The following is a 25,464-nucleotide window of genomic DNA, read 5'->3' as shown; positions in this document are numbered from 1 at the left end:
TGAGATTATCTAATCCTTCTTACTATGACTGATTGGATTTTAATTAAAACCCATTCACACTGAAATGTTACCTCAACTAGAACCTCAAGCCTTTTCATTGTGGGATTAAAAGCTTTCTCCCTCTTTAAATAAATTGTCAGGCACCAGTAAATAGATGAATAAATCCTGGAGGAGGGGCGAGAGCTACTTGAAATTACATTAAGCCTTCTGGGCCAGACCAGAAGATAACGTGGTTTCTCCTCTTTGGGGTGACCCAAGCAGGTGGAGCCTGGTATAGACGGACCCAGCTGCTGGCTGCCTGCCAGGGAAGGGCAAGCCTCAGCAGAAGCAGCCCTGGGCGGTTTGAGCGAGGGGAATAACAACACACACACACCCCTGCGCCCACGAGCCCATTTCGGCCCCACAGGAGCAATCGGAGGGTTCGGGACCTCACAGCTGCAAGTGCTAGAGCCAGGATCCCCCCACAGGCCCGACTCCAAGGTCACGGTCTGTCCCTCTGTGAGGTCAGCTCCTAATGGGACCTCTCCTCGCTGCCTGAACACTGTTCAGGGGTCCCGCCCCAGCCTTCCCTGTGTTTGATAAACACTCCCCTCCAGTTCCCTCTGGGAGGCAGATTCGGATTTTACTAGCTACTATTTCAGGATGTTTTCTATCAATTCCTCAACTCAATCCACTTATCCGATAGCCTGTCCTAGGCCCTCGGCTCTCATATGATTGCTCCCTGTTGTTGGGGGTGTGTCACTAGACACGCCCATTCTCCCCCAGAGTTACAGGTTTACGTGGGTCTAGTCTGCTTATTTTGGGGGGAATGTTCTGTGATGATCCGAAATGAGCTCCCAAGCAAAGGTGTAACTAACGCCCATGGTCTCTGATGTGTGTACACAGCCACACTTACTCAGCGGGTGCGGAGAATGGAGTGCGGAGAACAACCCAACTCCCGCACCTTCGCGCAGCGTACATTCTCGTGAGGGAAACCACCATCATTTCTTCAATACATCCAAAAACACACGTTGTGGACAAAAAATAATTAAACTAAAGAAAATGAGGCTATTAAATAATGAGAATGGATTTTTTGGTGTGGTTTCATCGGTCCCCTTACTTTATCACACAAGTATCATGGGAAGTAGTTACTCGACTGTGTAATACATCCTCTGATTGGCTGGGCATAGGCGGGGGGGTGGGTGGGGAAGACTGCTAGAACGACAGGATAAAATAAATTGAAAATGAAACCATCCCTCTCTGCTCTTCACGGAAATACTTGGACCCCCCTGTTAAGAAAACTGATAATGCTCCTTCCCTCCCCCTACTTCCCTTTCCCGTCACGAAACCTACACGTATTTTCAAAAGCAGAACTCAGAAAGCAATTTGAGATCATCACCTGTGAATGGGGTGCTCTGAGTCCTCACAGGACGGTGACTGGCAAAGGCAGGCTCATCTCTCGCCCCAAACGGGGATGGCACAGTATCCGTGGTGGGGGTTTCTGCTATAAAAGAATCAAAGTCGTCCTCGTCCTCTTCCGGGGCCTCCTTTTCTCCTTCGTTCTCTTCTTCCTTCCCCTCTTGCTCTTTCGAGAGATTCAAGAGATCAGGGGAGGAGAACTTCTGTTCTATGGAGCCCTCGGTGCCAGAATCCAGTTCCTTAATGATTTGGTCATACTGGGCAATGAAATCGTCGGCCCCCGGGTTCACCTCCATTGGGTCTGAATTGTGTTCCGCCTCGGAGAGGGGAGGCGCTGACTCGGAGTTCGATTCCACAGCTGTCTCAGGCTCGTCTTCTTGTTTCGCTTCCTCGGATACATTTTGAAACGGGTCTGAACTGTCTTTATTCTGTTCCTCCTCTGAGTCTGTTTCTGACTGAGCATGGGGCAGGGGGCCATTGCTCAGCGGGGGACCCCGATCCTCAGTCTGGGCTGGGCTGGAGGGCCTTGCGCTCCCCTCCTGGGAATCCCTCGTGTCCTCAGCGTCCTTCTCGGCACACAGCCTGTACACCATCACATCATCCTGAAAGTCAGACTCCTCGATGTAGGACCCTTTGAAGCGCAGGATGGCGTTCTTCTTCATCTCCTGGATGTGTTTGGGGGGATCGAGAGGTGCCGGTGGGCCTGAATTCTCCAGATCATCGAAAGGCCCAGGGGAACCCACGTCTGCCCCCGAGGAGATGCCCGTGTCGTAGCTGTCATCCCACTCCAGTTCCGTGTGGCTCTTGTCCTTTCTTGGAGCCAGCACGGGGCCAGTCTTCCTGGCGAGCTGCTGCGGGAGCCGGAACACCGGATAGGTAGGGGTGAGAGCACTGTCCTCTGTCAGACCCTGGCAAAAGGTCTCAGGGTCGGGAGAGTCTCCGTCATACAGGGCAGACCAGGCTCGGCAGTCCCTCATGCAGCAGAGGATGTTGGCGTGGGCCTCCCACAGGTACTGCAGGTAGCTGACGTCCAGGGCTTTGCCGTACTCCACGATGCAGGCCGACGGAGAGAACGCCTCAGCCGGTGGCTGCTCCGCGGTCCCTGCCACGGGAGGCACAGACACATCAGAATGAGCCCCTCTCTTGCCCTTACAAGAGTTGAGGCGACACAGGCAGGGGACACAGGCGGGACTCACTCGGGTGCTAAGATTCTGTCTCACCAGCTACTTTAGTTCGAATAATTTCTGATTAAATGATTTCTGAATAATAAAAAAAAATTATTTGTTTTTAAGAAAGAACGCTAAGGGGGTGCCTGGGTGGCTCAACTGGTTAAGCGTCCAACTCTTGATTTCAGCTCATGATTTCAGGGTCTTGAGATCGAGGTCTGCATTTACTTGAGATTCTCTCTCTCCCTTGCTCTTCTTCTGACCCTCCCTCCATCATGCTCTCTATAAACAAATAAATAATCTTTAAAAAAGAAAAAAAGAAGAAGAAGGAATGCTGGGAACAGAACCCCTACCCTCAGCACAGCCAGAGGAGACCTAGAACGCCACCATTTCTCCTATGGTGGGAGCTTTATCCACACTAACTGCGCCTCCCAACAGCCTTCTGTGGCAGATAGCATTTGCCCCATTTACAGGCAAAGAAACTGACGCTCAGAGACAGAAGATCTGTTTGAGGTCAACCTCTGTGCTCACTTCGTTTGATGCCACACCTTTGCAAGCATCTTTGTCTCTTTGTCATCTAAATCTCTAGGAGGCGGGGCCAGAATTGGAGATGACATGACCTGTCTACCCCCGCCTGCCTATGCAACCATCCATCCGTTAGGGCACCCATGCACTGGAAAGCAACCCAAAAGAACATGGAATTGGGGATCAGAAAACCTATCAGCTGTGAACCCTGGACGAGTCACTTCCTCTGAGTACGTTTTTTCATCTGTAAAATGGAAGCACTACTTTCTTCAGAGGATTAAGGAAAGAACGTGGCCAAAGTTGGGGGCACTCGGCAATTGTCTGCTTAACTTAAATTTTGAATTCTGCAGCAAGGTCAGCCCCAGAATCATTCTTGAAACAACTTTCTGAGTAAATAAAAAAGACATCAATTTTCAAATAGGTTCTTTTTCTTTTTTTTAAGATTATTTATTTATTTATTTGACAGACAAGAGATCACAAGTAGGCAGAGAGGCAGGCAGAGAGAGAGAGGAGGAAGCAGGCTCTCTGCTGAGCAGAGAGCCAGATGCGGGGCTCAATCCCAGGACCCTGGGATCATGACCTGAGCCAAAGGCAGAGGCTTTAACCCACTGAGCCACCCAGGCGCCCCTTTCAAATAGGTTCTAAAAGCTGACTACTGGTGGGAAAATAGAAGATATCCATATTAGCACCTAAGAGGAAAGTATCTTTAAAATACAACTTGTTCCCCTGTCACATAAATTATTAATTTCCATGACACACTGTACCTTTATTTAAAGAATCAGTGTGGGGCGCCTGGGTGGCTCAGTGGGTTAAAGCCTCTGCTTTCGGCTCAGGTCATGATCCCAGAGTCCTGGGATTGAGCCCCACATCGGGCTCTCTGCTCCATGGAGAGCCTGCTTTCTCCTCTCTCTCTGCCTGCCTCTCTGCCTACTTGTCTGTCAAGTAAATGAATAAAATCTTTAAAAAAAAAAAAAATAAATAAAGAATCAGTGTGACAACCTTAATTTGTAACAGTTACATTGACACCAAACACCCTGATATTTTCTTAGTCAAGGAGCCCACTCTTAGACAAAATATGCTTTATTGGACAGGACGGTACCTGGGTAGACAGGATGACATTGTTTGGGGGGACATCAGAATACAAACTGGAAACACTGGGGTCAGTTCCGGAGCTGGACTCTTTCCTAGCGGTCACAGGTCAGGCAGAACCTCCCTGAACTGAAACAGCCTTCCGACCACTAAGCGTGAACAAATCCCCCTTTGTTACTGCCTGCCTGAGAGACCAGGCTGATCCAGGTGACCAATTAAAGTTTACTTGCATAAGATCAACTGTAGCTGGCAAACAGCACAAGCACTATAACTCCTATTTTTAAAAAACAGAATATTTTTTTTTAAAAGCCCACAGTAGGTTAATCAAATGAATCAGATACTGCTGCCATCTCACAAATTTAAGGTTTTATTTATATAACAGAGAGAGAAAGACAGTGAAAGAGGGAACACAAGCAGAGGGAGTGGAAGAGGGAGAAGCAGACTTCCCACAGAGCAGGGAGCCAGATGCGGGGCTCGATCCCAGAACCATGAGATCATGACCTGAGCCGAAGGCGGACACTTAACAACTGAGCCACCCAGGCGCCCCTCATCTCACAAATTTTAAGTTTTACAATGATATGTTGTTGGCAGGCAAGCATCCACAAATGAGTCATTTTGTAAATTAAAATAAGGGCTAGTCCCATCTTAACTAGAACCATCTCCACACCCCCACCCCAATTCTGCTGGTACATGTTTCTGTATCCATACTCTGAGGAGGCCACCAGGAAGCCCAGTTAAAATAAAAGTCTGGGAACACTGACCCGGGGACTGGTGGGCATCTCAATGCACATTGATTACAAAGAGGCTATAACTCCAGAGGCAGAAGAAAACCACCAACCACCCAGGGATTCATAAAAGAAATGGGACCCAGGACATTATACCCTATCTGCCCAAAGAGACACACACCCCGAGGAGGAATCGCACCTGGCATCCTTCCATTCACTAGCCAGGTCCCTTTACCTGCACTACCATGCGTCCACTTCGACCAGAGAATATAATCCCTCTCCTGGTTGCCAAGCGTCAGGGTGATCCCGCTGGAGCAGCAGACGGGGGTCAGGGCGAGCAGCTTGGCCGCAGACACAGAGTAGCAGTCTCTCTCCTTCACAGCCCACCTCTGGCTCAGCATCATATGGTTGCAAGGGATCAGGTACCTGGAAGGACAACATGGGCTGCGTTCGGCCTCTGTGATGCCCGCTCCCATCAGCCTAGCCCCAGCCGGTGCCAGACTCTTCCTCTCTCTGCTTCCAACCCAGCCGTCCCACCAGCCCCCAGGGATCACCCCGTCGCTTAAGACCCACCAAGGGCTTCTTTCTTCTGGCAGAACCCCCACTCTGCAGAGCACATCACGTCCTCTGTGCTGTAACCTCCATGAACCGCCTCCCCTCCTAATGGGTCTAAGCCCAGTGTGAACTTCATCCCTACCATGTTCCTCTTTCCTTCCTCACTAATGCCCTGTCATCGCATGAAGTCCAGCTTCAGTGCCTCCCTCTCCAGGAAGGCCTCTGGGCTTCCTGCTTCAACAGAGCCATGGCCTCCCTCTGCTATACTCGCCAGCCTCTACCAACACGCTGTCACCTAGAGTCATAATCACTTCTGTGTCTGCCTCCTCAGTACAACATGCTACCAGAGCAAGGACCTCCTTTATTAGTTTGTTTTAGAAATGGTGGCTTATCGTGGGCACTGAATGACTGCAGTTGCATGAAAAGACAAAGACCCACTCCACGGTGCAAACCTCGTCTCACAAAATACGGTGACTAATGGTGTTCTGGTCGCCGGTTCCAACATGGGGTTTACGGAGAGGGGGAAGGGTTTCCCCACACTGACAAGCAAGCAAAGCTCCAGCAGGGCATCCTTCAATTCAGCTCAGCTCTGACCTCACCTACCTGGAGACAAGGTCGCATTCCACAGGTTAAGGGTTCGGTCCTACAAGACTGCCCCCACCCCCCCCACACACACACACTGCAGATGACAATCACCAGCCTCATCTGACCAACCCGCTAAAATCAGAGGTTCCAATAATCTCCCTGCAGTGGCTCAGGGATCTCAGAGAAACATTTTATTTCCTGGATCACTGGTTTGTTAGAAAAGGAGAGAACTCAGGAAGAGTCAGAAGGAAGAGATGCACAGTGAAGGGTGTGGGGAAAGGGCTCAGAGCCATGCTTTGAGTGTGCCCTTCTCCCCACAGCTCCATGTGTGCAACAGCCCAGAAGGTTCTGAACCCAATCTTCTTCGATTTTTAGGGAGACTTCATTATATAGACATGATTGATTAAATCACTGACCACTGGCAGCAAATTTAACCTCCAGTTCCTTTCCCCTGCCCTGGAGGTAAGGGGAGTGGGACTGAGTTCTAACCCTCTGATCACATGGTTCAGTCTCCAGGCAACCAGCCTCCATCCTTAGATTTGGGTCCTAGTGTTGCCTCATTAACATAACAAACACACCTTTGTTTCTCTCATCACGTCAGAAATTCCAAAATTCCACAGGAGCTCTGTGCCAGACACAAGATGTAGACCAAATATGTATTAATTATAAATCACATCACAGTGGCCAAGGGCTCACCAAGGAGGACTGGGCCCCCTTTAACAAAAACACTTTGAGTTGGTGATCAAAATATCTTAGTATCACTACAAACCTAGAGACAAAAAAATCTGGGCAATGGTTTCTGACTCTTAGAGCACATCAGTAGGCTTCATGGGTAGAATAAAGTTTGCTTAAATGGCTTACTTTCTCAACAGGGAGAGAGACTATCCTGTTTCTTTAAACAAATGGGGTGGAGGCGCCACACCAGAGCCAAGTATCCCGTGAATGTAGAAGCCAATTCCCAAGGACCCGGAGCCCTTCTTTTAACAACCACAATCTTCAATCAACCAGAATGTTTTTGGTTCTGTTTTTAGCTCTTGAGAAAGAGGCAGTGCCGATGAAACCAAGCCATGATGAAGGATTCAGGTGAAAGAGATAAAAGTACACTTTTCAGGGTAGGGAGTGAGGCCGGAAAACAACTCTCCCACATCTCCTGTTGCTCCAACTGAGGAGACCTACAGATACATTAACGGCTGCCCAGCTGCTCGAGCCTGAGTCAAGGGGGAAAAGAGACTGAATTTGTTTTGTGGTACTTTACACTAAAGGTCTTTTTTTTTTTTTTAAAGATTTTGTTTATTTATTTAACAGAGTAGCCAGAGAGGCAGAGAGAGAGCAGGGAAGCAGGCTCCCTGCTGAGCAGAGAGCCCGATACGGGGCTCGATCCCAGGGCCCTGAGACCATGACCTGAGCCGAAGGCAGAGGCTTAACCCACTGAGCCACCCAGGCGCCCCTACACTAAAGGTCTTAATAACTCTCAAGGTATGAAATGACAACCTTGCCACTTACCCCTTCCATTCTCGAAGAACACCAAGCTGTCCACCCAGTGCTCTGCCCAGGGGTCCCCCCATGTCTCCCCCACACCCGCAGGCGCCAGACCCACACACACTGGACACCTCAACTTGCTGTGGCCAAGATGAAGACAGACCCCACCTGTCTACTTTCTCGAGCTAGAGTGCATGGAAATCAAAGGTCATAAAAGCAGAAAGGGAAAGAGAGGAGAGGGCAGTATGGGACAGGGGGCAGGTCTGTGCTAATTCTTGGGGTCTTGTATCTGAACACCCACGGAGAAGAAACAGAAGTTGTGGGTGGAAGATAAAGGAATTCTTCTCACAAGGATCTCTGTGAGCAGAGACACTCTGGTGACAGAAGGATGCGGAGGAGAGAGGCTTTCTCTTCTCTGTTTGCATGGGCACAGTGGGGGCCCTGAGGCACAAGAGTGGGCAGTGTAGCCTCAGGAGGGAACCGGGCTGGGGCGGAGTGAGATGCACCAACCACAGGGGCCTTGGGGCCAGAATAGGTCACGTCAGACATCGCCGTGGCAATGGCGGTGGGGGACAGACCTGTTCATGACCATGCATTAAAAGCCCTCCCTCAGACCAAGGTCTCACATGAGGGGTGAGGGTCAGAAGAAACACACCATGTGCTTGCTGATAGGAACTGTTCTGTTCTCACAAGCTGGTGAGGCCCAGGGAAACTCAGATGACACAGGATTTATCGTCTCCTTATTTTCATCATTAATTATTTCAGAAATAAACTGCTTCGACGCTTTCACATACTGCAGGAACTCGATGACGACTTACAGCTCAAACTAAGCATAGTTCATGATTTAAATTGATATACACAGATTTCTACTCTTTGTTTGGAAGTATTTTTTAAAAATGGAACACTGGATCAAACCTAATAAAGCTATTTATCAAATATCACCAGTGGGTAGTGTGAAATTATATTAGAATCAGGAGTTGCTGGGAATTTGCAGCTTCGCAAACACATGTTTTCAGGAGAAACTAAGAATTTTCTTCTGAGTAAATCAAATAAAGGGAGATTCCTCTATAGGAATCTGAAGGAGAGGTTCTATCAAATTGAAAATGGAGATTTAGTTCAAATGGGTAACCCCCACCCCACCTTGTATTCAAAGCAGTACTTCTAGTGTGTCTCTGTAATGAAGGATTATCCCAGAGGGAAGTGTGGGAAAACCATGCATTGAACTTCTGTCTTCCCAGCATTTACAGGGAAAGATTGGGAACAGAATGAATGTCAGAAGATGCCCTAATGTCAAATATCATAACAAAGTAGCTGTGGAGAAAAGAAAAATCACTCGGGAATTCAGTACAGGTGCTTGTGATCAAGCCATCTATCCATTCATACTAACTCTGTTTGGATGCTTTGTTTAAATAGGGGAAAGTAGTAGAAATAATAAAAAACGAATAACTATCTAATTGTAGAGACCCTGGTTACCCAAAGCTGCCTATAATACAGCAGGAAAAAACGATACTGCCCACCCTGTCCTCCCTTTCTGCATCACCTTCCCAGGCGACCCTCGGCAACCCTGCACCTACTGTCTATTTCCCTGGATATCACTCCCTGAAGCAAGTATCATCATCGCTTCTGAAACAGCTCAGTGACAGGCAATCAATAACAAATCAATGACAGGCAATCAATAACAAAGCCCATATATTGCCTACCGCTCGCTACACTGACGGGCAACACAAGCAAAACGACGCAGTGAAGTAAGTACGATGAAGGAACAACGTGCTTCTAGGAGCTGGTGAGAACCTTGGCAATGCCCAGGTAGGCCCAAATCTACAAAGCAACATCAGTACATTTTAACAGATTGTTTTTCAAAGATATCTGGACCATATTTCTCCTATTTCTCCTATTCATCTTATGCTACACGGGCTTGCCTTTTTTTTTTTTTTTTAACTTTCCTCCCAGACACCTAACTCCCATACAAGATGGACATTTTCCTGAAGTGGACACACAGCTTCTCTTGAAGCAAATAATCTATCTGAACACAACAGGCAATGCAGTTAAAAAACCTGACAATGGACCAGCACTTCTGGGGGAAAAAAAATGCCCTACCAGAATATTCATAAATGACATTCAGGATATTAAGCAATTAAATTTTGCCTAGGGGTACCTGGGTGGTGCATTGGGCTAAGCATCTGACTTGATTTCAGCTCAGGTCACGATCATTGTGGTCATGTGATCGAGCCCCACATTGGGCTCAGCACCCAGCGCGGACTCTGCTTGAGATTCTCTCTCTCCTTCTGCCCCTACCCCACCCCCAAGCATTCTCTCTCTCTCTCAAAATAAATAAATAAAATCTTTAAAAAAAATTTTTCGGGGTGGGGGTGCGGCACTTGGGTGGCTCAGTCAGTTAAACATCTGTCTTCAGCTCAGGTCATGATTCCAGGGTCCTAGAATTGAGTCCTGGGTCAGGGATCCCTACTCAGTGGGGAGCCTGCTTCTTCCTCTCTTTCTCCCTTTGCCTGCTGCTCCCTCTGCTTGTGCTCTCTCTCTTTCTGTCAAATAAATAAATAAAATATTTAATTGGGGGGGGGGCGGCTAAACTGGCCAGTCCCAGGAACGTGGGATGATCTGTCACTTCCTTGCTTATCAGCATCTTCTGCCTGACTTTGACCTATTGTACATCACATCCATGGAGGTGGGCAGCTTCTCCCTGGCTTTCGCTCACTAAAATAGCCTCTCTTTGGGGGTACCTTATTTCAACTTACATTTCCTAATACTATGTTAACTGAAAGAAACATATCAGTTACAAGTAGATAATCACTTTGAAATATCAATATTTAAGAGTATTTAGATTGCAACAAAAATTGTCCTGTCATTACTATTTATCACCTAACAAATAGCTTCATTAAATGGATTCACAGAATCCTGTCTGCTCTGCCGCCTCTCCGATCTACAAGTCTATCACACACACTCGAACCACCACCGTGGCAACAGAAAGGACAGATTATAAATCTGGTTTTTTATGTCCCTTCAGATAAAGTTTAAATGACTAGAAGAAGAAGGATTTTTCACTGTCCTTGCTTCTATACAGATTCTAAATCAGAAAAGACAATGTTTTCATTAGTTTAAGATGTCTTTTCCAGGAAATTCTCCTCCCTTAAATTTGTGTAGTACTGTTTCAAGACATTTTTCACAAATGCCACCAGAACTGATTCTTCCAAACACCTTATTATGAGATAGGAATTCGAAAACTGGAATAGGTCAAATTGGCCAGCAGCTCACTCTCACTCTAATGGGATATGTTACCCTTTATCAGATTAACCGCCAGCATCCTAGCCTTGGCCTCATATTTTTAATCTCTTTATCACTTTCTGCTTCAAATTTAGTAACTTCTTCAATCTAGCTCCTCATTCATTAATTCTCACTTAATTTCTGTCTTACACGCTATTTTCCCAAGCCCTTGATTCTTCACTGTAATAATCAGTTTTTATTTCCAAGAGCTCTAGTTGGTTCTTCAAATCTGCCTGTCATTTTTGCTTGATTATTAAAACACCATTTCTTGGGCAGAAAATAACAAGTGTTGGCAGGGATATGGAGGACCTGGAGCCCTGGCACACTGTTGGTGGGCATGTAAAACGGTGCCGCTGTTATGGAAAACAGAAAAAATTTCAGGTAGAATTGCCACATGATTCAGCAATCCCACTTCTGGGTAACTTACCCACAAGAATTGAAAGCAGGGTGCTGAAGAGAGGTATCTGCACTCTTACATTCATAGCAGCATTGTTCACAAGAGCCAGAAAGTGGAAACAACCCAAAAGGTCCATCAACGATAAATGGATAAACAACATAAATAGTTGAGTATTATTCAGCCTTAAGAAACAAGGAAATTCTCACACACGAAATGACCTGAAGACACTACGCTAAGTGAAATGATTCAGGAACCCAAAGGGTATGACTCTGCGTAGTTGAGGTCCCTAGAGTGGGCAAATGCACAGAGACAGAAAATGGAAGAGCAGCCCCAGGGGCGGGCGGAGGGAGAACAGTGAATGAGTGTAGACCGGGTGCAGGATGTTGGTGTGGCGAAGCGAGGGAGCGGGAGGTGGATGGTAGCAAGGGCCACACCACCAAGTGGATATATTCAATACCACTGAACTGTACGGTGACGGTGGTAAATTTTCCATTATGTACGTTACGACAATTAAAAATAATTTAAAATGTGAGAGGGGAAGGAGCCCACCTTTCAGAGGTCAGAGACCAGGAAGCAAAGGCTTCCCACAAGGCCACCATGTGCCTGACTCCCACATACATCCCCTCATCCGCTCCCCTAGTGGCATCTCCCAGGCAGCGAGGTGGAATTAGAAATAAAATATTAAATCCAGGGCCACGATCATCATCATATCATCCCATCACTCTCAGCAGGGAAGGCAGTCAGGCTCAGAGAGCCTGAGAGCAGGTGGTTACATGGGACAAGTCTTCCATGACCCCAGGCAGAAAGACTGACTAGCCCTGACCCACACACGGAAATGTCGCAGCCATGAGCTGATCTCTTCCCCTTCACATGGTTCATGCCTGGTCTCAAAAAGAAGCTAATGCCGTCTCTGGGGACAGTTCTGAACACAATGAGTACCACTTTATGAGAAGACAAAAGTGAGGAGTGTTCGTTCCCCATGTGGAAGGCCCTGAACGGCCAGAGGCCAAACGGCCAGAGGCCAGCAGCCAGGCCCAGTCTGACATGGCAGCTCAGAGGGGAGAAGCTCTGCGGGGTTCCAGGGCCCCTGAGAAGGAGGGCTGTGTTTCATGGCACCCAAGAAGCAGTGGTTACAAATTTAACATTTAAATATAATCAGGTTTTAGCCTTGTTGGAGCCAAAGGCTGGTTTTTGGCAATAAAAAAGGGCTTTAACAAGTGTCTATGACGGATTATGTTCAGGTTTTGCTAATGCATCCGTCACGTCAGCAGAGACGTGACGGGTGGCTGAAGCAATCCTATCAGGATGGGCCGTTCCACCCCAAACATCCTAGCCATACTACCGAGGCTCTCTCTTCGTGATTAGAGTTGGTCTTTGCCAATGCCTTAAGATCAGTTACTGATGACCTCCTCTAAACCCCTAAGACTCTGTTTACACTGAGAAAATGAAGAAGAGATGCTCTCCCATCAAATGGCTACTCTGTAAGACTCCACCAGGATGCCACCACCACCTTTCGCAGCCTGGCTTTTTTAATCAGTCCATTTGTAGAAGGCTCGAGCAGCACTGTACCCTTCCTTCGACCAGTGGTTCTCAGAATTGGCGGGGCAGCTGAATCCCCTGGAAAGTTCGTTAAACCACAGCTCGCTGGGTCCCGCCCACCCCCAGAGTTCGAGCTGGCACACCTGGGACAAGGCCAAGCACCTGCATTTCTGACATGTTCCTGGGTGCAGCCTGTGCTCCTGCCCCACCATCACCTCGCCATCCCCCTACCTTTCCACAGCTAGCATGCCGGAGACATCGTCACTTTCACTTGGAATGCCATCTCCTCAGTGTGATGTCAAAACCTCAATGGCGACCAGGGGCAGTCCAAGTCTTCTCCCTTTCCCCTGCCCCAGGCTTCTTCTGCCCTCTTTCCCAAGGAGGGGTCAAAGGAAGGGTCAGAACATCCATTAAAATGGGGAGGAGGGAGAAGGGTGTGCTAGGCAGCCCTGGTTGGCTTTTTCCCTTTTTGCTTCCACACCACCAGACAGAGAGGTAGGAGGCTCGCACCCCAGCCAACTCTTTCTCTCTTCCTTTGCCAAAGCAGATGCTTCCCTGCGGGACCCCAGAAGGAGAGGCAGAGCTGGGCCAAGGCAGGATTCAGTGTTCCTGAGGCCCCCGCCTAACAACGAGATCAGTGTCATCCTAATAGCCGTCCACTTTGCTTCCTGACACCTCTCCTCAAATAACAGCTGTTTGCCGAAACCTTTCTCACCTGTACTTCTGGAGGTCATACTTTTTCTACCTTGTTTAGAAGTCCTTTCCGATCTGTCTACCCCATGCCCTACTCTCTTCTGACTTGTACCCAGGAAGTACTCATTAAATATTTACTGAATTTAATTGAAACATCCTCTGAGGTCAGAGAGTGCACGTTGTCGGTGTACCATTAGGAAAGCAAGAGTCACAGAAATTATATATCAAGAACATTTCATATTTGGGAAAGTCATTTCCAATACCACACGCCCCCAGAAATGTACTTCAGGAGAAGGTCATTCAGCCGCAGACCAGAGGAGCTTTCAGAGTCTGTAGATTTCCAAAGAGCCTATTATTTCCAGGAGGATATATTATAATACAATGTATTTAGCCCCCTACAAACTCTTGTTAGTAAAACTAAAATTAACTTTGGGAAATAATACAGAAATAAGACTCATATCCTCGGTAACCTTTTTCCTTAGAAGCATGGCCCCTATTTAGCGTCTATTACCCACCACCCCAAATATAATAGCGACAGTATAGACTTGAGTTTTCCTTTAGAGAGAACAAAAGATGGCAACTCACCTTAGAACTAGTTGTAACATCACATCTTCGCAATGTAAACCGATAAGAGTTCTAAATAATGCCAGGGACACCACACAGAGCTGGGAAGCAATAAACACACATTCTATTTCACATATTGGAAGGATAGCTCTACTCCCCACAGATGGAAAATAAATCAGAATTACAAAATAAAATGGCCTCCTTTTTTAGCAGCTTTGAGAAAAACATGCTCCTGTTGTGTGTGTGTGTGTGAAGGCTTTTCATTCTCCTATAGGATTTGATTAGAAAGCCTATGCCTAGAATTATGCCATTACATAGAATTACCCTCCTCTAAAATGCCTTTGCTCTTATTTCCAACTTTTACAGATCCACATAAGCAAGCCCCTACCACTCTCCAATACACACACATACACACCCACACACATGATCTCCTGCTTGGCACTTGTTTTCCCAAGTTATTTTCAAATATGGTGCTGGTTATTTACAAGACAGGGCTACCAGAATATTGCAAATGCCCTGACCAGCACCCCCTCTAGAGTTCTTAGCCGCCTCAGCTCCTCTTGGCTTATCTCTTGGGTTTGGGGCAAACATTCTCCTTGGTTCCATTTCCAATAGTGCTGAGGCTGTGACGATACACTTTTCTAAGAAGTTCAGTCAAAAACAAGAATTCATTCACTCTCTAATTTCCAAAAAGGAAAGATAAATGGCAAACAGGGAGGATACCCAAAGGTGTATTATAAACTGATTGTTCCCTTTTGGGAGTAAGCTTTTTATCATTCCATCAGACCACTTAAGTAATTTTTTGCCCCAGTGAGAAAGTACTAGTCTAGTCTGTCTGCTAAGCAGGATGGACTTAAAACCTGGTCAGTAGAATTCAGAATGGTTGTCATAATAATAACAGCTACAAGAATAGAAAAAATAATATTTCTCATTTATTCCCAAAACAAACCTCTCCTGAAATTTGTTCTGAGTTATAAAGTCCCTTCCTCTGGGGCTCTCCTTACCCGAAATGGGGTGTTGATTCGGCTCGTGAGGGTATCTAGGATGTGGACATTCTCATGCTGGTGCAAGAGGATAAAACGGAGGAAGATCTCGAGTAGCGCTGGCTCGGAGATACTACGCAGGAAAAGGTCCAGATACGCAGTTGTGGTCATGACCTCCTCCACAGTCACCTGGGACCAACGACAGAATGAGCACAGGTGAGCGTCCTCCCGATGCTGTGATCCATGCTTCCCCCAAAGGCCCCTGGCCTCACCGCAGTGACCCCATCAAGGCAAGGACACGCCAACCACCAGAACCCGCTTCAGAGCCGCATCTGAAGCCTATAACCTATTCACATTCCACGACACCTCATGCTGCTTCCGCCCTTTAATTCAGTAAGGGAGAAGCAAAGACATAAAAAAGCAATTCAAGTGTTCTGACAACTCTAATCATCAAATGCAGTTCAAATACCATAAAGATTTTAGTGTGGAACCACAAAGGGGAAAAAGGAGATCATGGAAAGTATCTGCGTGGTTGGTAAAGAATTAATTAGAATGCCCAGTATAACTGTTTCATTAGTAGTCATCCAATAAATATTTATTGGACCTGCTATGTACCAGGAGCTAGAAAATGTAAGAACACATTTTCTATCCGGGAAGATGGGTGTAGATGTAGAAGCTCATAAGCGAAATAACATCATCATCAGTGGGAACTAAGAGGGACAGACGCAAAGTTCCGCAGATGTCTAGATAGGTTTCTGGAACGTTGCAAGTCAAATTTGTATAACTGAATAACATATGTAAAGTGTTACTTCTAAAGTGCTATAAGAGTTTACTGCTTCTAAAGTAACTTTTTTTTTTTTTTTAAATAACACAAACGAGTACTGTCTACATGGTGTGAATTTCCTTGCAGTAGAATGTGAGTCTTTCAGGGAAGAGAAGACTCTGAAGACTCAAGTTTTCGAAGTGCCAAGGATTTGGTACTCAAAGCCTTTGGATTTTCAACATTTTGATAGGGAGTATTTTCAGAGCTCATATGCAATTCTCTGTCTTCTTCTTCTTCTTTTTTTTTTTTTTTAAGATTTTATTTATTTATTTGACAGAGAAAGACACAGCAAGAGAGGGGACACAAGCAGGGGGAGTGGGAGAGGGAGAAGCAGGCTTCCAGGTGAGCAGGGAGCTCCATACAGGGCTCGATCCCAGGACCCTGGGATCATGACCTGAGCGAAGGCAGACACCTAACGACTGAACCCCCCAGGCACCCCTATTCTTTAGCTTCCTAAAAGCAAAGTTCCACACCTCTTCATGAACAGGGGTCATCTGCCGCCTTACTGTCTGTAGAGGAGAATTACCCACCCTGGCAGGCATGAAAATCACCAGGGCAACAGCTCCAAATCTCAGACTCCACCCCTTTGCCCTGGAAATCTTGGAAATCTCCCCAGTTCTGAGTCTGATGCCCTTGATCACTCGATGTTAAGTGAAACAGAAGGCGAGGCTTCTTGAATGATTACATCTTCTCTTTTCCAGTTATTCACTTCTTTCTTCCTTCCTTTCGAAGTGTGAACTGTCACGTTATCATACAGGAACTGGTCATTTCTTTTATAATACACTCCTCTTCTCTTTGGAATGTTCTGCCTTCAGAAGTCACAAATCAGTTTAGAAATCTGATCTCCAAATCTGCTCTGTAAGTCTAGATAGGCCCCATGCAGGGGTATCTGTACATAAAGGCTTAAATTATTTTTATAAATTTTCTTGCTGGGGGGGCGGGGCGCCTGGGTGGCTCAGTCAGTTGAGAAGCTGCCTTCGGCTCAGATCATGGTCCCAGAGTCCTGGGATCGAGCCCCGTGTCAGGCTCCCTGCTTGATGGAGAGCTGCTTCTCTCTCTGTCTGCGGCTCCCCCTTCTTGGCTCTCTCACTCTTGCTCTATCTCAGATAAATAGATAAAATCTTTTTTTTTTAATTAAATTTTTTATTTATTTTCAGCGTAACAGTATTCATTGTTTTTTCACCACACCCAGTGGCAATCTGTGCCCTCCCTAATACCCACCACCTGGTTCCCCCACCCTCCCACCCCCGCCCCTTCAAACCCCTCAGGTTGTTTTTCAGAGTCCATAGTCTCTCATGGTTCACCTCCCCTTCCAATTTCCCTCAATTCCCTTCTCCTCTCCATCTACCCTTGTCCTCTATATTATTTGTTATGCTCCACTAATAAGTGAAACCATATGATACTTGACTTTCTCTGTTTGACTTATTTCACTCAGCATAATCTCTTCCAGTCCTGTCCATGTTGCTACAAAAGTTGGGTAAAAAAATAAAAATAAAATAAATTTTCTTGAGCCTTAGAGATGTTCCAGACAGAGGAGTCCAGATGGATAAGATACGACCATATCAGTGTTGTCTATCTTCTTTACACTAAGTAAGGCACGCCTACACAGTACAGGTGAACTCACCCTCTTGGGGTTGACAGTGAGTGGCCTGAGCACGCACGCATCAGAGGGCAAACACTCTGCCCCTCCAGCTCAGCGACCATGCCACGAGTCCTCAAAACATTCAACACACCACTGTGTCATCTGGCCAACTTTACAGGGCTCTCTGTGGCCCAGATAAAACAAAGGAAACAGGTAATTTATTTAAATTACCTTCTGAGAAGAGTGTTTCTCAGGAGCTGCCCCTGCTCCTGAAACCCACTGCTTCTGTCCCTGTGTTTCCTGGTCTTCTCTGGTCCCACAGTCATGGCACTCTTAATGCTGTCCTGGGATGCACGCTATGGCTTGTGTATTACTCCAGTGCAATGTACAGAGTTTGGCAAGAGAAGGGACTGTCTGTAACATTTCCTGAATAAATGATAGCCCCCAAGGTCCTAGTGATTTACATTTGCCGGAACTGAGCTTAATTTTTAATTCTTCTCTCTTCTCTGGCCCTCTGCTCTGAGGGCCCCTGAAAGGGGGGGCATTTTTTTCTAAAAACCTATAGAATAATGGATGTCACCAAATACAGCTAAAGGGGAAACGACCCACACCACCACCAAACATGCAGCTCGGTTAGCTCGCACCCATTCTGCTGCCGCAGTCTTGGGGTCCTTTAGCCGAAGCTGAATCCAAAGTCATGTAGGCAGAAGTCTGATTCCCTAATAATCAAATGGCTAGGAAAAAAGTAACACTTTTTAAACGGGCCATGCATGCATGCAGTTTCTGCAACAGAGCATTTCAACCTTACTTACTGAGCTGCTGAGCTGACACGTCCTGCAGAATTCCAGGAGCTGTCTTTGCACCAACAATGCACCATCAGCTTTTCCCCCCTTAAGTTACACATGACCTTATAAGCTCAAAAGCACAGCAATAAGCCCTTTAGAATAGAAGTCTTGGTCTTTGGGGGCTGACATGAAAGCAGGGCATTAAGCATCTATTGTTTACTACTCTTAGGCTGCATAAATGAAAGATTTTATTATTATTATTATTATTTTTTTTAGCAATCAAAGCTGTCATTTATGAGCTAAGAGGATTTAAGAAAAACACTTGGAGGGATAGCATTTACATAACATGGTATAAATGCCAAAACCCAATTCTATTAAGCATCGAGTTTGCAACCTCTTTGTAAATCAAGGTCACCCTCACCTTAAACTAATACCCAAGCCAAAAAAATCTGGTTCTCTTCTCTTTCTGTCTCTTCCCTCCTCCATATTCAAGGAGCCCTCAGAAGACTTTTATCCCAGAAAATCTTTTCCTGCCCCATTATCTTACTTCGCAGAATCTTTCTCTAATCCCCCAAATAGGCATCCTCCTTAAGGAGGATGAGACCAGAGCCTAAGTATGATCACTGGAAAGCTAACGCTGAACCACCAGGGGACAGCAGCCCTGCTGCGTGGAATGCAAAACCAAAGCTGCCACTCATGCCCCAAAAAGGAAGAATTCGCCCAACGGGACAGTAGCATCCTCTTCATGGTCCAACTACGAAGGATGATCAGTTGTTGATGTACCTAAGACCTTTTGCCTTACAGAGGGCGGTCAGTATCCATTTCTCTTGTTCTGTAAGGAATTGCAGGTGGCTACAGATTTAGGTAGAAATACTAGAAGAATTAGGAAATGAGGTTCTGCCTTACTACCATATAAGACACGAGAAAATTTAAGGATATTCAAGCCTAGGAATATTAATTCTCACTAAAGACAGACCATAATGACAGGAATAACCTAAGGAAAACTCTGTCCACAAACAAATATTTATCCTTGACAAGATAAAGCACAAGCATGAACCTAAACCTAAACAATGTGTCTGCCGAGGCACCCTTCTGTGTGCAACTTTCCAGCCCCTGTTCTAGAATGGAACCTGAGCCCTGACTCAGGGACATGATCTTACTTGGACCAAGCCGAGTTGAGTGGATCCTTTGAAAATCAATCCCTTTCTTCACCCACCTTCTCTACCCTCCACTAGCCCTCACCCGGGTCCCCCATCACGCTGAGTGGCTTCACCAGTCTCTTAAACTGGTGTTTTCAAACAAGAGTCTGAGATCCAAAAGTGGAAAGTGAAATCAATGTATTGGTTCACTCATTGTGTACACCCGATTCAAACCATAAATATTAGGGTATGCTGCACGGAGTAGGTACTGTTTTGGGAAACTTCTGTGTGTCTATTTTGTTCAAATTAGACGTAATGCAATATATTACATATGCATGGCCTTCGTTATCTAGTCAGTAAAAAATATAGACACACACACACTCAAATGAATAAATTTTTGGCCGTGCATTACGGTCAGAGACATCTAAAAAGCACTAGAGTACACGGCAACAACCAAACAAACCCACCAGCCTTTCAGCCATCCCTTCACCCCTGTTCCCGTCACCAGTCCCTCGCTCCAGGCTCCGACCCAGCGTGGTCTGAGTTCAGAAGCAGTGCTTCTATGTACAGGTGGGATCAGCACTCCCAAAAGGACAGCAACTGAATTCACCATCCATCTACCCCTTTCTATTTTAGCCTAAGAGCTCCAACCATGCATGTATTTTGCTTGTTTTAATCAGTATACCAAGCTTCTCCAGAAATGGGACAAAATATAGTTTGTTCTCCTTTAAAAGGGGGATGGGTAGGAAGGGAGGAGTTGATACCATGTGTCACCTTCTGCTTCTGTAATTCAAAACTCTCTCTGAAATGAAGGCCAGCCCCAAGCCCAGCCATCACGGCCACCATCGCGGCGGCACATTAACTTAATGCCTAGCGTAGGAGTGAAATTGAGCATACAGACATTCTGACCTTTCTGTAATCAGCTCTAGTTGGGCAATTCCATTTGCATCTAAATTAGCACCAGAGTCCTCTCTGTAATGGCAGGTTTATGTGTGTGTCCTGAAAAACAAATTTCCCACCTGCTAATTGTTTTTTTGTGATCCAGTCACATTGGAACAAACAGATGGGTTCTACCTTCTGTCACTTAGGCAGGTGGCAGAGAGTGGGGTCAGGTGACTGCTGCATCCTCTCCAAGTTAGAAGCCACCTTTCCTTGGCATTTCCTTCGATGAACAGGAGAAAACTAGCTAAGCAGGGGCTTGTCCAGGTCATCAGCAAGCCCTTAGACCCAGCAGATCTTGCTGGAGGGGGAGGCAACAGTGAGACACAGCTGAACCCTGCCTACTGAAAGCAGCAGGGAGGAAGGGAAGGAGGAGGCTGGATCGCGTGGAACAGTCTCAAAGGGGCCTCCACAGGGAACACAGGCTAAGACCTGCCTGCTGCTGCCAGATGAGCCGGTGGCCGTGCAGAGGGTTTGTTCACCCGAGGGCAGCCGAGGGCATTGGCTCGGTGTGTGGGCCACAGCCATCTTCCTCCCTCTAAGAACACAGAGCACAAAGAACATGCAAGTATGGAAGGGAAGACAGATACCCTGGTTCTCAGCAAGCAGCCCCACTGTTTCAGCCAAAAATTCAGAACAGAAGACGCTCAGTTATTCCAAGTCTGCAAAGAGCCTGCCGTGGATGAGTCAACCGCCACCCCCCATCCCTTCCTCCTCCCTTTGGCTCCTTGACCTCTAGACCACACCTGTTGCTGACTCTGCCACAGGCAGGCTGGGGAGTTAACCAGAGGGGAAGCCCAAAGTCAATGAGTTTGGCTACTTATTCCTAAAATACTTGAGGAAGGAGAAATTAAAATGACGGCCACAGTGACACCAGCAACACATTTTAAGGAAAAATGTTAAAAATAAAGCCAGTGTCTCCCCTTTACTCCTTCTTCAATGTACCTGTAATAATCAGATGTAATAATTAAATCAATTAAATATTTATGAGTTAATCCATTAAATATAATACACTTCCTCTGGCCTATCATAAACCTCTCCAAGGAGCAGTCAGCAAATCATTTCTAAAGCTTCCCTTCCCGTGCTGTGTGTGCATAATTTGTACCCTACTACTTCCTTATAATAGAACTTACCAGAGTGTAAGTCAACCCAGGAGCCGTTACATTTGAACCTCATGCGATGGAATTTAGCTACTGAAATACTCCAAAGATCACATAAAACGTGCATGTTGGACTATTTCAGAGTTTGATTCTGAGGTCAGAATTAACAGAGAAACCCTGGGGCATTTCCACTCAGAAGCAAAGATTCGAGGCGTCTCCCCCAGATGGCCTCCATCCGTCCCTCAGCTATTTCCTAGTTGTTTCAGAAGGATTCTTCTCAGTTGCAGTATGAACAACCATCTCTGAGCACCTCCTGTGTAAGGAAGGACTCTTCCCAGCATATTGCTCCAGCTCCTGGAGCCCGCACAACCTCAGGAGAATGGACGCCACCGGAGCACAAGGATGCTTCCTGAATGAAAGGGCCTTACGGCGTGCTGCCAGAGCCCAAGGAAGGCTGGAGCGGGGGGCTCAGAAAGAGAGGGGCTGTGCTTCTGGCAGCCAACACAGAGATCCACTCTCCCTTCTTCTGGACCCAGACGGACCCACTGCCTCCTTTGACAGCACAGCTCAGGTCTTTCCAGCCAGAAAGCATTCTTCACTGTAAACGAAGATTCCAACCCTCCAGTTTAAAGTGTGCCTCGCCCTGTGCTCAAGCAAAGAGGCGGTGATAGGAAAGTGCCACCTCCCCAAGCTCGACTGTCCTTCCTATTCTGGGAGTCTTGTTAAACCCTTAGCTTCCTGCCCTCCAGGCTAAGGCCATTTCCTTTCCCAGTTTTCCTAATGCATTCTCCCGACCTTTAAGATTGCACGCGTACTGCAGAAACGACCGTGTCTGACCTACAGGGTGAATTCTCAGAGCACCTGGTACACGGGCGGGGACTCAGAGGGTAATCAATAAATGTGTCGAGATGGAAATCAGCAGTCCTGTTACTAATAAAAACACACTGTTTTTACAGTTCACGTTGGGGATGCCTTCATTAGCAAGGTGGTTAGATTCACTTGACAATACGTGAAAAGGAGAGAATATTTTCCTTTTATCTCAAATAACATTTCATTGAAAATACAGAGCCCAACTCATGCCATGCTCTTGAATTACAGCAACCTTGAAAAGTGATCCTTTGGGGAAAAAAGAAAAGCTTCCTCGGTTTTCCCCCTAATTTATCTTCCTGATTAATAAGACACTCCTATTGTGAATTCTGATGAGACTGACTTTAAAACCCAACAGCAGATGGGATGTGGTTCATGGGCCCGAGTCTCAACCAGCAGCTTCTTTAGGATCAAGTATTTGAGAACCATTATAAGGCCTACCACCTCCCTCCTCATTCAGTCTGCCTGTGGGTTAAAGGTATTATTTGGACTGGAGTTTTCTACACAGACCAATTTTCCTAGACACTAAAGACTATAACAAAGGCAAGCCCTGACGACAAAAGACAGATTTCACTCCTGGCTTAGTTTCCATGAGATGGAAAGTCTTCAGCACAATGGAAGATTGAGAAAACGCACAGGTGTCTGCCCAAATGAATTCAATCATTCTAGTCTGTCTGGTCCTTTTTCTCTGTTATCCCCAGCATGCTCATCACCTGGCACTGGTCAGTCACAAGGTAAGGCACACAGGGGCTCGCACCCCATCAGAGTGATCCTGTGTCTACCTCACCTGAAACGCAAGTCAGACCTCAACATGGCTGGGGGTTGTGGGGAGAGCAGAAGAACGTTAGTGTGAGGCAAAAGAAAACTAGGCCAAGAAGGGAAAATATGTAGCCAGTGAACCTCCTTTCTGTTTGCCTTCCTTTTTGGTTTTCTTGTGACAACTTGGAGAAACACTTGCAAGGCATTTGTTACTGATAAATGTTTCATGTGCTCCTAGGAGGGGGCAGGGAAAGAACAGAAGATTCACACCAACTTTCAGACCAGACCCTCCTCCCCTTTCCACAACGGCTTCCAAGACCGATACCACCTGGCTGTCTCAGATAAGGCAGGGCTTTGTGCGAGCTACTTTGTGTGGTTCTCTGCGCCAGCAGGGTGGGACCCTTCCTATCTTTCCATAATTCCAATGCTTAAGCCCTGGATCCCCTGGTACAGCATTATCTCCCTTGTGCACTTGTTGAAGCTCAAAAGAAAGAAAGAAAGAAATCTAATTTCCCATTTCAAATCAAAAGTAAATGCAAGCTTAATTTATAACCCTAATTCTCCTTTCCTACCGGGGCAGAAAAGTGACATGAAGTACCACAGAGAGGTCGGAGAGGAGGAAGGTTTACAGTATCTTACAGCTGATTCAGATTCTAAAAAGCTGTGTGTGTGTGTGTGTGTGTGTGTGTGTGTGTGTGTGTGTGTGTGTTGAGACAATGAATACAGTTTAGGCTCCTAACTTGTGGCTGCTTCTTCCAACTCCATCTCCCCTCTTTGCCCCCTCAGCAGGGCATACTTGTGCAGTGCACAGCAAGTACAGCTGTACAGCTGCCCAGCCTGTGCTTTTCTACAGAAGAATAACAGAAAATTACAGGTTCCCATCCACAGAAACAGAATTTTGTTAACATATAAGAAACCTGGAGGTTTGTGGCAGGGACTTCTAATTGCTCCCCCCACCCCAACCTCCAATATTCAGTCTCCCTCTCTTCCTTGGGAATGAACCTTAACTTTCTAGCTAAAAAACTACAGTTCCCTCTTACCTTTGCATCTAGGTATGGCTGTACCTGTCTTGGCCAGTAAGGTGTGAAAAGAACTGGTGTATGGAATAAAAAAAAGGACTACTAAAGGAAGTTTTCTGTCACATTAAGGGAGTTTTCTGTTATCTACAGCTAAACCTTATGCAAACTGATATAGTGGTCTCTCTTCTTTGTAAGTAAATTGCTATAGCAATCTCATGCTGGCATTTAGAATAGTGCCTCACATATACTGGGTGTTCAAAATGTATTTGTTGAGTGAATGAATTAATAATGAAGGTTTTATATCAAGAGAAGACCAACTGGCAGCCCACGATCAGGCTGAAATGTAGTGTCGAGACTAATCCCATAGCCCATTCTCCAAATAATCCTCCCAAACATTAGTACAGCATTTTTCAAAATTTTCTTAAACAGGACCCATCATAAGAATGATATTTTACAATAATATATGATATTTACCGTTACTAAGTACAAGGCACTCTGATATTTTCTATTTTACTGTTTTTTAATTGTAACCTATCAAATCAAAATTGTGACTCATTACTATAACAAGACTCAGTGTTTGAAAACTGTTTAAAATGTATATAGATATTTATCTGTTAATTTTTCTGTTAACCAATAAACGAATAAGAGTCAACACTAAAATCTGGTTGATTTTTAATTAAAAATCTAAAATATTCACAATTTCATAGAAACACTGGTAGAAAAAAACAAAAAATGTTTGACATTTTTATACAGTAGTTGAATATTACTACTGATGTCCTGGGGTCTCTACAACATATAGTAAATAGTGAATCTGCACTGGGAAAATCTACCTGGGACCTCAGAGATGCTGAGAGCTGGCTGGCTGTCCTGTCCTCCTGTTGTATCCACTCCTGCTTTCCATGCCACACAGGCAAAGGGCAGCATCCTCTCTCCGCACTCACCCCGGCTGTCCTCGCGGTGAGCTTAGTCTACTCTGGGTGGTTAAGTACTGGTGTTAGCTGTTCTTTCTCTCAGCTAATAAAGGAATCGAAAATGAACTTCTCTTCTAAACCAGGATTCTCAACGTCTACAGATATTAATTTAAGGATTCAAAAGGCAGCAGGGGGTAGCAGAAAATGGACCACAGTGGGAATGTCCAACACCTGCATTTTAATCCTTGGAGTCCAGTATCCTTGGGCAAGTCAAGCAATCTTTTGACGTCTTCACTGCTCCCGCTGTAAAGCAAGCAGGTGCCCCTGACCTGCGATGCAATCCAGCAGAGCAATTTGCATATGTCGATGAAGAAGGCCAATGATGAGATGTGGTGAGAGCTTCTGTGCAAAGCGCCTTCCTCCACAGATATTAGTGGGAACATAAGGTGAGGCGCTACGAGATAATAGAAAAGCACTTTGGAACACTTAGAGGACTCCCTAATGTAAATACAAAGCCACCACGTAAGCCTTCTGGGGATAATCTGATGTGAAGGCACTGAAAA

General features: G+C 46.0%; 1 protein-coding gene across 1 annotated transcript in view; it reads right to left on the bottom strand.

The window, feature by feature from the left end:
* FHIP1A (FHF complex subunit HOOK interacting protein 1A) overlaps positions 1–25,464 on the bottom strand; it is a 244,968-nt gene that overhangs the window by 12,555 nt on the left and 206,949 nt on the right. The window contains exons 7-10 of the mRNA XM_080796952.1: positions 14,999–15,166; positions 14,016–14,095; positions 5,139–5,329; positions 1,379–2,500 (exon numbers count right to left, since the gene is read on the bottom strand). Of these exons, the coding sequence (XP_080653078.1) occupies positions 1,379–2,500; positions 5,139–5,329; positions 14,016–14,095; positions 14,999–15,166 (1,561 nt within the window). The remainder of the gene's footprint in view (positions 1–1,378; positions 2,501–5,138; positions 5,330–14,015; positions 14,096–14,998; positions 15,167–25,464) is intronic.

Source organism: Martes martes (assembly GCF_963455335.1).
Source record: "Martes martes genome assembly, chromosome: 2".
NCBI lineage: Eukaryota > Metazoa > Chordata > Mammalia > Carnivora > Mustelidae > Martes > Martes martes.
The sequence above is the reverse complement of the archived record's forward strand: the minus strand, read 5'-3'. Positions and strand labels throughout refer to the sequence as shown.